Below are 15,535 nucleotides of genomic sequence, written 5' to 3' on the forward strand. Positions count from 1 at the left end.
TTAGAACTCTTTGGTTTGTTAGTTTTTCAACTCATTTATGATTTACATAAAGAAAATTTGTATCAAGTAAAAAGGGTCTATTATTTTCCAGTTTTGTGATAGTCTTTAAATGAAAATCGAATTAAGAAAAATGCAAATAAAAGTTAACCCGTAGTAATAGTAGCAGATGTGTGTGTGTGTGTTTCAAGATGGTCTATGTTTCTTCTCTCTCATTTATTTTAGGGTGAATATGAAGTAGAACAAGTTCCCGCCTTCAGATGACCTAGTGTTTTGAGTGATGAGCAAAAATTCAAAGCAATTTGAATTATTCTAAAATTCACTGACTTTTATTTGTTTTATAAAGGTTATCAATCAAAAATACTAGTTTGTTTTTTTTAAGTTTCACCTGGTTTCCAATGGACCTTGACCAAATAATTTACAGATAATTGAATTTCTCTCCTAAATAACCAAAGTTATTTGAAGAAGCATAAAAATTAATTAACTTTTGAGCTGTAAAACCTTGACATTTTATTTGAAAATATCATCAGAAATATTTTCCCCAAGGACAGGATTATGTAGTCAGAAAAATTAATTGACCTTGCATTATAAAACCAAAGAATGCTCCACATCAACAGCCAAACCAGCCTTTCTTCACATCAGCCTTTTGCAAAACCAAGCAATTAATAACTCCTGGCCAATAACTGAAATTGATAGGAGTTTGGCTTTAGACATAAGATAAAGCATTAAAAGAGATAATTCAATAATTTTTGATTTTTAAGATGCCACCTGATAAGGCAATCTTGCATCTCAATATCTGTGTTGTCTGTTTAATATCAAATTAATAAATTATTTAAACATACTGTGAATACTTCATTTACTTCGTGACTGGAAGCTTGTGATTAGCCCCTGAGATGTGAAGTTACAATATTAGCTAATGTAATTTATGACATTTATTTCATGGAATATTTGAAAGAGTGTTAGTTTGTATTATTTGGATGAAAATCAGACAATGCCACTCAGAGGAAACAAAGGAATACTAAGTATAATTAGGAGTATAATAACATAAACAAATCGATGTACCTCAGTCTGTTTTGCAAAGTGTGTGTCTAATTCAGTCAGTATCACTTATCTTCTTGTGTAGACCACTGGAGAAATTCAGGAAGAGAGCATATTTAAGTGATGAAATCTAAATTGTCATAGTAAAAAGCTTTAAACTAGTTGGTGTGGGAAAAAATATGTTAATAAAATAAGAAAGTAAAAGCTGATTGTTATATAAAATGAAGACTCTATTACTTGTGGATTTTCTGAATGGAAGAGTAATTTGCAACTCATTACAAAAAGATACTTCCTACTAACCCATTAAGTGCCAGACGCCATGATTGGTGTTAACAATATATAGTTATTATTAATGTTGGTGACATAGAGATATAAGAGAGCTGTAAGAGATTTGTGAACTCTCAGGAAAGAAAGGTGATGAAATAACAAGTAGAATAATGTTTATGTGAAATGAGTTAGATGGGATTTAAGAAAAAAATAACTGAGAAGCAGGTGAAACCAAATTGCATTTTGTAGGTGGGAGAAAGGTGGATTGTCACTAAGAGGGAAAGTAATATCAGTTGGAAGAAGTGAATGAATGAATCATATTTCACTGAGTTCAAAACATTTATTTACCTTCTTTGGAGTTGGGTCAGTGAGTAGGGGAAATAGGGACAATTAAGTTAATAAATTGCAAAAAGTTTAGTGAGTTGATGGCCTGAAGGTATTCTTGGAAATAATTTCTTTACTCAGCCACCCGCTCTCCCTTTTTTCTTTAAGCAATGATGTGTGAAGTGATGCCCACGATTAACGAGGACACCCCAATGAGCCAAAGGGGGTCCCAAAGCAGTGGCTCGGACTCAGACTCCCATTTTGAGCAACTGATGGTGAATATGCTTGATGAGAGGGATCGTCTTCTAGACACCCTTCGGGAGACCCAGGAAAGCCTCTCACTTGCTCAGCAAAGACTTCAGGATGTCATCTATGACAGAGATTCACTCCAGAGACAGCTGAATTCAGCTCTGCCACAGGTATGCTTTTGGGTAGCATTTGTCCTTTCATTGTAATTGAAAATGTGATAAGATTTAAATAAGATTTACACGATCCCCATTCTTAAAATTGGTTTTCCACTTACTATTTATGATATTCATGTCTTGGTGAGAGCAACTGAAGGATAGAAAATTAGTTCATGTGAAATCTCGTCTCAAACAAAATAACAAGTATTGTTAGAGGGCGGTGTGTGTGTGTGTATGTGTGTGGTGTGTGTGTGTGGGGGGGCGGCCCATAAATTCCTATCCAGTGTCTTTCTTAAAAGTTTATCTGTATGCTTTGGTAGGATAGAAAACCACTTGTTGATCATCTTTTAAGTTGCCAGAATGCAGGGAGAGTTAATCTTTCTTACTTTGTAAACACAATTTTGATATTTGAAAATGTCTGTTCTCTATTTCCAGTTGTGTGGTCTGTCTTTGGAAATTATAGGCGTTTGAAAGTCTACTGTCTATCTTTTTGTCTTTCTTTTAAAATTCCTGGTAATTGCTTAAAATTATTAAGAATTATTGATATGTGCCTCAAAAAATACTTTGGTTTCTTGTCATTTTTAAAAGATTTTGGAAGTTGGAGAGAATGCAAAATTTCAGCCTTATCTTCAAAAACTTTATTTATTTATTTTTTATTAAATCATAGCTGTTTACATTAATGCGATCATGGGGCACCATACACTGGTTTTATAACCGTTTGACACATTTCATCACACTGGTTAAAATAGCCTTCCTGGCATTTTCTTAGTTATTGTGTTAAGACATTTATATTCTACATTTACTAAGTTTCACATGTACCCTTGTAAGATGCACCGTAGGTGTAATCCCACCAATCACCCTCCCTCCGCCCACCTCCCTCCTCCTTCCCCTCCCTCTCTCCCTTCCCCATATTCTTAGGTTATAACTGGGTTATAGTTTTCATGTGAAAGCCATAAATTTAGTTTCATAGTAGGGCTGAGTGCATTGGATACTTTTTCTCCCATTCTTGAGATACTTTACTAAGAAGAATATGTTCCAGCTCCTTCCATATAAACATGAAAGAGGTAAAGTCTCCATCTTTCTTTAAGGCTGCATAATATTCCGTGGTGTACATATACCACAATTTATTAATCCATTCATGGGTCGATGGGCACGTGGGCTTTTTCTATGACTTAGCAATTATGAATTGGGCTGCAATAAACATTCTGGTACAAATATCCTTGTTATAATGTGATTTTTGGTTTTCTGGGTATATACCTAGTAGAGGAATTATAGGATTGAATGGCAGATCTATTTTTAGTTCTTTAAGGGTTCTCCAAACATCTTTTCAAAAGGAATGTATTAATTTGCATTGCCACCAGCAGTGTAGAAGTGTTCCCTTTTCTCCACATCCACGCCAACATCTCTGGTCTTGAGATTTTGTGATTTGGGCTAATCTTACTGGAGTTAGATGATATCTCAAAGTAGTTTTGATTTGCATTTCTCTGATGATTAAGGATGATGAGCATTTTTTTCATATGTCTGTAGGCTGTGCACCTATCTTCTTCAGAGAAGTTTCTCTTCAAGTCCTTTGCCCAGCCTGACATGGGGATCACTTGTTCTTTTCTTGCTTATACGTTTGAGTTCTCTGTGGATTCTGGTTATTAAAACTTTGTCGGAGACATAACCTGCAAATATCTTCTCCCATTCTGAGGGCTGTTTGCTTGCTTTACTTACTGTGTTCTTGGCTGTGCAGAAGCTTTTTCGTTTGATCAGGTCCCAGTAGTGTATTTTTGAAGCTGCTTCAATTGCCTGGGGGGGGTCCTCATAAAATACTCGCCCAGACCGATTTCTTCAAGGGTTTTCCCTGCACTCTCTTCTAGTATTTTTATAGTTTCATGTCTTAAGTTTAAATCTTTAATCCAATGAGAATCTATCTTAGTTAATGGTGAAAGGTGTGTGTCCAGTTTCAATCTTCTACAGGTTGCCATCTGGTTCACCCAGCACCATTTGTTAAATAGGGAATCTTCTCCCCACTGAGTGTTTTTAATTGGCTTGTCAAAGATCAAATAATGATGAGTAGCTGTTCATCTCTTGGTTCTCTATTCTGTTCCATACATCTACCTCTCTGTTTTTGTGCTAGTACCATGCTGTTTTGATCACTATCGATTTATAGTATAGTCTGAGGTCCAGTAGCAGGATTCCTTCTGCTTTGTTTTTATTTCTGAGTAATGTCTTGGCTATTTGCATTTTTTTCTGATTTCATATAAAATGAAGTATTATTTTTTCAAGATCTTTAAAGTATGACAGTGGAGTTTTAATAGGGATTGCATTAAAATTGTATATTGCTTTGGGTAGTATGGACATTTTAACAATGTTGATTCTTCCCAGCTATGAGCATGGTATGTTTTTCCATTTGTTAACATTTTCATCTATTTCTTTTCTTAGGGTTTCATAGTTCTCTTTATAGAGATCTTTCACGTCCTTTGTTAGATAAACTCCCAAATGTTTCATCTTCTTTGGCACTACTGTGAATGGAATAGAGTCCTTAACTGTTTTTTCAGCTTGACTATTGTTGGTATATATAAAGGCTACCGATTTATGAATGTTGATTTTGTAAATCTTCAAAAACTTTAAATTGTTAGTTATTTTAAAGTACATTTTTGTTAATATTCTTGTAGGGACAAAGGGGGACATTCTAAGGATTTCCAGCCTGTTTGTATACAAAGGCAATGATGAGAGTCAATTTACTTAAAGAATAGAATACTTGTGCTTCTTTTAGGTATGAGAGAAAACATAAAATATGAATAAAATTTTTAGTAATAAACCAGAATTTTCTTTTAAATGCGGTGATGGGCCTTCTACTTAAAGATATTATGGCAAATGTTCAAGAGTTGAAACCTCTTTCTGAAGTTACGGCTTGAAGAAAATACATTTTCATAAATATTAATAACTATATAATCAAAAAGTTGATAAAATTCTAAACCTAGTTATAGCAGTGACTTTCAGTGACATTTATGACTCTCAGCTTGGAAGGGATCATCGGGAACTCTCTGTTGCACCCTCTTTAGGTTATCCTGTATCCTTATATGAATAACTTCTGTATCCATCCATTGCATTTTCAGTCAGTTTGTCTTGTGCTGAGATGTTATAATTTTTCCAGTAACTCTCACTTGTGCTCATTTAATCACACAGTATGTGTTAACTCATTTTAAAGGCATCTCCCATATCTTCACCAAGAAGTACATTGTTCAAGGTAAATATTCCAGTCATTGCAATTGCTTTTCAGCAAGTGATCTCTAGAACTATGACCTTACGCTCACTCCCCTCTGGTATTATTTAAATTGGTTAATTCTCTTGTTAAAGCAGGGTGGTTCCAGAACTTGTCACATTGTTCTTCATCTTTTGTGAGAACCATAAAATAGGGCAGTCATTTGTTTTTTATTCTAGATATGGTATTTCATTAAAAAAGACTAGGAAATTATATTTGGGGCAAGTGTACTGGGACAGCAGTAAACTGAAATTTCTAACAGTTGACTATTTGATCAAACCTGTAAGATTTTGCACATATTCCTCCCAAATTTTTCCTTCTAGATTTGAATTCAAGTCTGACATTTTCTATTTAAATTCTAAATTTACCAAAAATATTCTGAAAATAATTTGAGTTTTTAAATGTTTTCACCTTCCTATAAAAAAACCCTAGGTGACTATTTCATAAAGATGTAAAAATACACTTTGGGGGTAAAAAGGAGAAAACTAAAAAAATATTTTCAGAAATAAGTATCTTGTACCAATAAATCTCTTCTTAAAGGTATAAGAATAAAAAAAGTTTTAATTCTAAAAACTCAATTTTATTAATCATTTATATTATGATGTCATATTTTAAGTTTTATTTTTTAATTGCAATGAATACATAGCTTCTTATCTAAGTTCCTTGGCTGTATTTTAGTCAGTTGCATTGTGGAGTTCAGAATTTTCCTCATTTCCAGATGAATATAATGCATATTTCGTAGCACTCCTCCAGAAGGAACATGGGCAGTTCCCATAACTATACACACGTATTTAGAAGGTCTTGTGAATATTTATACTGCATGGAAAAAATAAAGACTATGAATAGTCTCGTGATAGGATAGGTCTTGTTTTGTCACTCATCAAGTTTGCTCCCCACTTTATAATAGTTAAGTGGGGATTACAGATTAAAAATTATGATCCTGTACATTTAGATGACTGTAGTTCCGACCTGTTTTATAACTATCATGACAACCTTTGATATTAATTTGTATGTAACTATTATAAATATCTGAGTGCCCCCAGAAACACAAAGATCCTTAAAAACAAGGGTGATACTGCCATTTTTTTAAAGCCAGTGTTTAATAACCTAATCTGTACCTTTGGGGCTATATGTTTTCTACAAGTAATAGAAGGATATTTTTCATGAATTGGTATCTTTGAATCTTTTTTGATATTTTCTAAGAAAATGCACCCACACTGGTGGCGTCACATTTGACACTTACCTGGAAGAAGAAAATTGCTACCAAATGTGAGTTTTGAGACAGAAATAAATGATGTAAAATTGAAAACCACTACACTGACATAAAAATAAAAATTATTGTAACAAAAATGGGATAGAATTAGAAGCAGTTGAATGTTTCTTAAAGAATGCTGTGTAATGAATAACATAAAACTTCAGTAGCATACAAAAATATGTGCTTGTGGGATTTAGCTGATCTGGACTTGGACTGTCTGATCTTGGATGGAATAACTTATGGCACTAGCTAGCTGTAGTTGGTTCGATATGCTGTAGGTCAGCTGGCTATTATCTGATCCAGAATGGCCATGGCTAGGCCAACAGACTGGGCCCACTCAGCTCTATAGCGGGAGCAATTGGTTATCCCTGCAGGTTCTCATTGTCATGGCAGAGGAGTGGGAGAAACCAGAAATAAACAAGTACTTTTCAAGCTTCTGCTTGTGTCATTCTTTGGTGATGTCCTTTTGCCAAATCAATTTAGAGTGGAAAGAATTACAAATTACATCACAAAGGCTGTAGGTGCAGGGAGGGGTGAAGTGCTGGGACCATGAGTACTATCAATTTGCCACAAATGTCACTAAAAGAGTCACCCAGGCCATTGTCATGGTTGGGAAAGCTGTACTGATATTGTTCTAGTGAGGTGTGGGGATTCATAATAGGAATATGAGCTAGAAAACTAGGAACGAATGTGCAAATATGGAATATTTACATCAATGAAGGATATTAAAATAATAAATGGTCAGGGACAGGTGATATACTGAGTGGCCAAGGATTTGGACTTGAGTCATCTCTAAATCTGAATCAAAGCTTCTTAGTTGTTAGCTGAAGGATCTTTGGAAAGTTACTTGAATTCTCTGAAACACTAAATTTTTAATTAGAAAGAGAAGATGATACAAAGCAGGTAAGTATATATGATTCAGAAAACTCGAGCATTATAAAATAGCAGGTAAGCTATTTCATAAGCTGAGATGGGCTGGTGTACACTTGATGAGGAAGTAGGGAAGTTTTGGAGGAAGAGAAAAATGTTTATCTTTCAACATTCTAAAATGCAAACTATTTGGGGGAAACTTACTGAGAGTGACTGATTCTGCATGGAAGGGACTTTTATTCTGCAGGCAGACTGCTGAATAATTGTCATAATTATTGGACTTGCTACTTACTAGCTCAATAACCTTAGTTAAAGTACTTAATTCAAATAGTGATAGAAACTACTTCACAGGATCATTATGAGGAACAAATGAGTTGGAACATGTCAAATGATCAGTTCAGTGCCTCACAGATAGTACATGCTCAATAAATGTTAAACGTAGCTTTGTTGCTCTTATTATTACTATAGATATTATCCTCATTATCTTTAGCCAACCTTAACTGCACAATTTTCCTGGGTAATAATGAGCACTAGCACAAATCAAGAACACTAAAAATCCATGCTCTCCTCAATCGTTATCAAATTTTAAAAGTCCATTGATTTACCTTTAAGAAAATTATTAACTACACTTTCCTGCATAATTTTTTCCAAATTCTTTACTTCCACAATGGCCAGTCTCACATGCCCCCTGATTACATCAAACAATGGCCCTTTCTATTGTGCTGAGATTATAATGTCTGGACTGAGCTCTTTCATTTTCAATGAAACCTAACACCAGTACACTAAGTGCTCCTTGCTCTGTCAAAATAAAAGATGCTGTGTGTTTCACCTCCTATTGTTGCCATCCTAGTTTCTTAATGTGTTTTTCTTTTTTCCAGTTATTTTTCTCCCCCTGGCCAAATGAAATAATATTCTCTTGCAGCCTTCATTTCTCATTACTTCTGCTTCCTTTTTTAACCCTTACCGTCAGACTTCTATCATCACTATTTTCCTAAAATTACAGTATACTCTATATTTCATTTGAAATTTTTGAAATGTTATTTTTGTACCTTCCTTTTGGTTCACTAATTTTCTCTGTATTATCTAATTTGCTGTTAAACCCATTTATTTGGTTCTTTGTTGTGATTGTTGTCTTTTTAAATTTTATGACTTCTAATTTTTTTCTTCAATTTTTGAACATTGTAATCATAGCATCATAGTTATTTTAAGTCGTTCAGATAACTTCAGTATATACAGCTCCTATGATTTTTTTTTGTCTTTTGGTGAATTATTTATTCATTCTTATTGTCTTGTCATTTCATGTGCATGGTTAATTTTGACTATGTGGCAGTCATCTTATTTGCAAAATTGTTGGTAGAAGTCATTTTTGTTCTAGGAAAATAGTATCTTACCCTAAGAGGGGATATTTATTTGTTTTGGTGAGGTGCCTTGGAAAATAGTGATTCTTGATCACCTCAATCTTAATAATCTCTGGGAACATCTATCCTCTATGGATTATTTTTTCTAGGGTATAGTTTTTAGGCATCTCAGAGCCAAACAAGGATGATTTATCAGGGCCACTGCATCTTCTCAGGACTTGAGAATTCCTATCCCTTTAGCCCTGTAAGGCTATCCTGAGCCAGCCACTCCAAAACTGGGAAAGAAGCGGGCCTAAATGTCTGAGGACTTAATTTTCTCTAGCCCCCAAACTCTCAAATGCTCTTTATTGCTGTCTTCATCTACAATGGTAATAAAAATTTAAATTTTTTTTCAACTTTTCTATTTGTCCTTACGAACAGAGTTGGTCAAAACTGTATAGTCTTCCTTTACTTGCATTGGAAGTCCACAGCTCTAATAAACACAACAAATGTAATTAATCAGAAAGGAAACTTAAAGCAATTTTCTTAAAATAAACATTCCCATTTCTATTAAAAATATAGCAATTATCTTTCCCAATTTTTTTTCATATGTTCCTACTCTTGTTGTACAGATCTGCTAGGATTCTGGATGTCAGAAACTGTTCCAACAGTGAGGAAAAATAATCTCCTTTCCTCCAGCAATTCCTCTTTCAAATACATCCTTCTCACAGCTGCAGAATCATCTATTTAAAATGCAAATCTCAATTATGCTACTTCCTTTCTTACAACGCTTCTATTTCTACAAAGAATTTCCACCAGAAATAATAAACAAATTCAGCAAGGTCACAGGAGAAAAGATAAATATGAAAAAATTGATTATATTTCTGTCAGTATCAAAGAATAATAAAAAATAAATTAAACCAATTTCTTTCATACCAGCATCAAAATCATAAACTACCTAAGAGTAAATTTAACAAGATACATGCAAAACTTGTACATCGAAAAGTAAAAATCATTACTAAGAGAAAATGAAGACAGTCTAAACAAACAGAGAGAGTCCATATTTTGTATTTTGAATCTTAGAATTATTACATGTCACATATGCCCAAATTAATCTGTAATTACAACAAAATTCCATCAACATATCAGCAGGATATTTTGCAGAAAGGAATAATGTTACTATAAAATTTATATAAAAAGGCAAAATACCAAGGATAGCCACAACAGTCTCAAAAAAAGATTAACAATGTTGGAGAATTTGCACTTATTGATTTCCCAACTTATTCTAAAGGTACAATAATCAGGATGGCTTAAAATAAACATATAGCTTATTGGAAAACAATTAGGCATACAAAAATAAACTGGTAGATTTAGGGTCAAATAATTTTCAACAAATATTCCAAAACAGTTCAATGTGGAAAAGTTAAATTTTCAACAAATTACGCTGGAATGATTGGATAGTTGCATGCAAAAAGATTACTGTATATTCTTACCTTATACTGTAAACAAAAAATGAGCTGAGATGGAAATGATTCATGGACCTAAACTTAAGAACACAACTGCACATATATTAGAAGGAAAAAAAAAGAAAAACTCTTTGAGACCCTGGATTAGACATGGACATCATCAAAATTAAACATTTTATACTTCAAAAGATGCGTTTAAAACATAAGAATGCAGAACAGCTAGGAGAAAATATTTTCAGATCATATATCTGATATAGTACTTATAGTCAGAATATATAAAAACTCTCACAAGTCAACAAAAAGACAACCTAACTGAAAAATGAGAAAATAATTTGAGTAGACGCTTCACCAACGATATAAATGGATGTCAAGAAACGTGAAAATATGCTCAACACCTATAATCATTAGGAATTTCAAATTAAAGCTACATTTCGCAACCACCAGATTTATTATAATCAAGAGACAATACCAAGTATGAGTGATGTTGTGGAGAATCTAGAACTTTCATACATTGCTGTTGGTACATAATATGCCATAGTCATCATCAAAAACAGTTTGAAAGTTTACTTTTAAAAAGACATAAATCTAACGTTCAGAAATCTCATCAAGAAAAATAAACACATGTGTTCACGTGCAACCTGTTCACACATGTTTGTAGCAGCGTTATTCATAATGGCCCCTAACTGTCCCCTAAGTGACAAATCCACAAAGAAAGTGCTGTATGTCTATGAAATTAATTGCTATTCAGCAATAACAAGAGACAAACCAATGGCAGCACAACAGTGAAGAAACTCAAAAGCATCTTGCTGAGTGGAAGATGCCAATCACAAAAGGTCCTGTTATCAGTGATTCTGTGTTGATGAAATATCAGGAAAACACAGAGCCATGAGCAAGAAAGTAGATTCGCCATTGCCTGGGGCTGGCAGTGGGCAAAGGAAATGACTGCAAATGGCTGAGGAACCTTTTGTGGGGGTGATAGAAATGTTTTAAAATTGGATTGTGGTGATGATTACACAGCCCTCCCAATAGCCCAAAATCATGACAGTATGTACTTGAAAGAGATGAATTTAATAGTATGCAAATTATTGGGGGGGGATCGGGGTTAAAAAAAAATAGTATGCAAATTATTTCTCAATGAAGCTATTAAACGTTATCTTTCCATGGCTCCCAATCAGTGAGAGGAGTTTTTCCAAATTTGACTGAAAATGAGAATCACTCACCGTCCTTTTTGAAAATGACATTATTTTCTCTGGAAATTATGATTTCATATTTTTTAACAATCACCTTGGGTAACACATATAATTATATTTGTACAACACTAATCTGGAAAATAAATTATGCAGATTTTTTTTGTTTCCTAAAGCTTGATCTCTAATCTGCCTCTCTTCTCATATATATTCATCTACTCTGTACCTTATAACATAAACACAAGTCTTAACTTCCAATTAATGCTGTCTTATTCAGTGTCATTATATGTATTTTTTTTTTCTGCAAGGGCAATGCAATTTCTCAGAGCATAGAGATTTTATCTTTTATGTCTCTAGATTTCTAAACTACTACTGTACTCCAGAACATTAGTTAATATTTGTCTGCTGTAGGAAGAGGTTCAATGAGGTTAAAGAAGAAATCAAATCTTGAGTTTCACAAGCATGGGGGGAGCGATGATCACTTTCACCCCTCATTCTCAGTATACTATACTCACGTTCAATCTGTACCCTGAAATAGGAAACAGTGGTAACAGGGATATGTGCTAATCTTCTACCTAGCAGACACTGCCTTCCTGCTGTCAGTGATCTTACATATTTCTGGAAGTCACAGACCTGTAAGCAGAATGTTATAATAACAGATGCATGTGATAAGCATGTATGCAGTTTATAGGAACACAAACGATGGACATGTGGGTTACTCTGGTGGACATGTGCTCAACTTACAGAAATGAAAAAGACAAATGAAAAATGCCTCTTCCTTCGAGGAATGCTTAGCTTATTTGAGGTGATGGATGATTAAACCAATATTTACACAAATATGTGATAGAAATATGACAGGGACAGAAGTTTGATAAATAATGAATCGGGGCAAAAAGCTTGGTGCAGTAGAACAAGAAGCAGCATCTGTTCCTTAACACAGTAGGTGCCACCGCAAATATTTTATCTTCTTAAGAGTAGTAAAAGCAATCCTTTTAATTACAGTAAGATGAAACCTCAGGAAAGTATGTTTCCTATTTTCACATTATTGGCGAGTGTCAGAATCAGGGGCAGGATTTAAATTCAGGTTTCCTTCATTTTATTTTTGTTATGGTAAGAGAATTTCAGATGAGATCTACCCCCTCATTCCATCGGAAGAAAAACCAGAATGATATCTACCCTCTTAACAACATTTTAAGTGCACAAATACATTGTTAACTATAGGTGCGATATTGTACAGCAGATCTCTATAACTTACTCATATTGCAGAACTGAAAAATTATGTCCATGTACTTTTAAAATGCACCCTTTCTCAGAGTATTTACAATTTTAGAGTCGAAGATAATTAAGAACAAGTATTAGACACTTGATACTTCCTACTGTTTTATATTTCTGAAGGAATAAATTAAACTGAAACTTTATCCAAGGGGGAAAAAAAAACTTTTAACAATGATAAATCATACTTTAGGACCAGAACTTTATGTACTTCACGATAACATACTTAAAGACACAATATGTAATTTTACCACATAGCGATCATAATGGATTGCTACATTAATGTTGTTAAAATCTTCTCAGTAAGAAATTTGTGAAAAACAGAAGACCAGACATAACAGAAATGTTTTTGTTTGCTAGTTTGCTCTGAGTCTATTTTAAACACAGTTTATGACATATATTTTTCTGATTGTCAAGTTTGAGTCACATACTGACCTTGTTCAATTTTAAGTATGTTCTTAGATGCTAGTTTCTTGTTTTACTCTTTAAAGAGTTTGCAGAAAATGTTCAATTTGCAACACCTATACTTAAAGTCTAAGTTAAGTCAATATTCTTTACCATTTTTTACACTAGGGGAAGGAGATTGTCTCAAAATTAGAATCATATTACATGTAATTTTATATGCTGCTTTCCTCATTAAACATCCCCCAAGCAGTATTTATGTCACTGAGTTTTTCTTTCTTCTTTTTCCTTCCTTAATGTTGCTTTGTTTGTTTGCTTTAGGCTTTTGAACTGAGTTTCATTGGCTTTTCTCTTCTGCAGTATAAATAATAAATAGACATTTTTATAATCAAACAAGTAGATTCTATTGTGTTTTTTTTTTTTTTACAGGTATTATTGTCCCTATGTCATTATTTCAGAATCAGGAAAGTAGCTGCTTTTTTTTTGGTCTAACCTATAAGGAGGAAGAATCGAATACTTCTCTATCCTTTTCCTTTCCCCACACTGAAATTCCCATTTGTTTTAACTTACATTGTTATCAATTGTTAGAAACTTTTACACAGTATTTTTACTATAAGATAAAATACTGTGTATTCAGGTTTGGAATAAGTTTTCAGTAATTACTTAAATACTGTTTGGTGTTTAATTTCTTTGAATGGCTGTATTACTCTTGTACATGGCTGACTGCTCCTTTTGATATTTTTACTTTGGATTTCATTGCTTTGTCTGAAGGAATGCATTTTTAGGTAAGTTTATTAAGAAAGGTGTTTGAGTGGTGGTGTATCTTCTGAGCCCTTACGTATATGGCACTTCCTGTGACTTAACATATAGGCAAATTCCATGTTATATTCACTTACGTTTCTCATGTCATGTGGTGACATTGGTTTTAATAATTGACTTTTATCTTTCATTGTATTTTCTTTACTACATTTTTTTTATAGAACTTCTCCCTCCCCACTCTGCACCACTCTCTTCAGAATGGTGAATAGACTTAGAACAAAAAATGTTGGCTCCTGTTTGAGAGTTTGTTGAATTCCAGCAGGCTCAGCCCTAAAGACTTTACCTACATAACAAATTTAATCTGAACCACCACCCTAAAGACTAGAGGAACTATTATTTTTCCCTATTATAGGCGAGGAAACTGACATGGGAGGGGTTAACTCACCTTTTCTTTTTATGGCAGAGTTGCAGGGTAGTCTGATTTCTGAACTCTCACACTAACCCCTGCTCAGCGATACACTCATACACTGATAGGTAACTTTTAATGCCATTTCAAACTTAATTAACTGACATGTCTTAATTTTAATTAACTGACATGTCTTTAAACACAAAGGTTATAGTTTTGTTTCCTGATAAGATATAAGCAAAATATGGCCCCTTTGTGAAACTGGAGATACTGAAGTGCACAGACTCTAGACCCAAGGTACAAAGGAACAGCATTCCCCGTGAGAGTTGAAGTTGACATTTCCAGTGTGTCAACGCTGAGCCTCAGATCTTCATTTTTGAAGAGTAAATTCAGCCCACATCAGTAGCCCAGAAAAATCAGCCCAAAACACTGAACCTTCATGTTTAAGTATTTCACGTTGTCATATGGAGAAATGGAGAGGCACACTAGAAAGGTACAGTTCCTGTCTCTGTTCTCCCAGATAGAGCATAGATGGTTATATAAACAAGGATGTAGCAAAGAAAAATAACACCACTTTAACTTGATATGACGTAGTCGAAAATGTATTGAAGAAACCCAGAATTCTTTGATCCAGTGTTTTTTAGGCTCTATTAAATTGAACTGCATCAATTAGCTTTTGCCACCTTACATGGTCATCAGAACAATGAAAGCCAAATCTCAGTGGTTTGCAACAACAAAGATTTGTTTCAGTTTCTTGTACCATGTTGGCCATCTTGGCTGTGGCTCTCCCCTACATGATTTCTTCATTGTAAGATCCAGCTAAAAAGGCAGCTCCTATCAGAGACATGCTATTCTCAAAGCAGTGGGAAGAAGAAAGAGCAATTTGCAAATTACACAGTGGTTCTCAAAAGGTTCTGCTGGATCATAGCTATACTTTTACATCCTGTTGGCCAAAGCTAAGCTTGAAGGCAAGTATGTGGGAAGTTCACTCTTCCCACAAACAGATTCAGCAATTCACACAATAAGGGCAGACTACAAAATCATTTTTGAGGGAATAGCAATTTGTGGGCTGTCTGTGGGTTGGTTTTTGTTGTTATCGTGTGGCAGTTAGTGACTATGTCTCTATTTCTTATTTGAATTTTTTGTAATCCTAGGGAAAGCAATGACTGCTTCACATTAGAAATTTCTCAGAAGCAAAGCTTGTATCTAATTTAACTTTGAGTATTCCCAACACTTGCACAGCGTCTAACATGTCATAACTTTCCAGCAAATTTTCAGCGAAGGAGCATGGACAAAATCCA

The 15,535-nt window shown here is 34.1% G+C and overlaps 1 protein-coding gene across 1 annotated transcript in view; it reads left to right on the forward strand.

Annotated features, from left to right (window-relative positions):
• The first annotated feature begins 1,794 nt into the window (after positions 1–1,794).
• PPFIA2 (PTPRF interacting protein alpha 2) overlaps positions 1,795–15,535 on the forward strand; it is a 512,563-nt gene continuing 498,822 nt past the window's right edge. The window contains exon 1 of the mRNA XM_053585751.1: positions 1,795–2,045. Within this exon, the coding sequence (XP_053441726.1) occupies positions 1,797–2,045 (249 nt within the window). The 5' untranslated portion in view covers positions 1,795–1,796. The remainder of the gene's footprint in view (positions 2,046–15,535) is intronic.

This window comes from Nycticebus coucang, chromosome 3 (assembly GCF_027406575.1).
Source record: "Nycticebus coucang isolate mNycCou1 chromosome 3, mNycCou1.pri, whole genome shotgun sequence".
Lineage (NCBI taxonomy): Eukaryota > Metazoa > Chordata > Mammalia > Primates > Lorisidae > Nycticebus > Nycticebus coucang.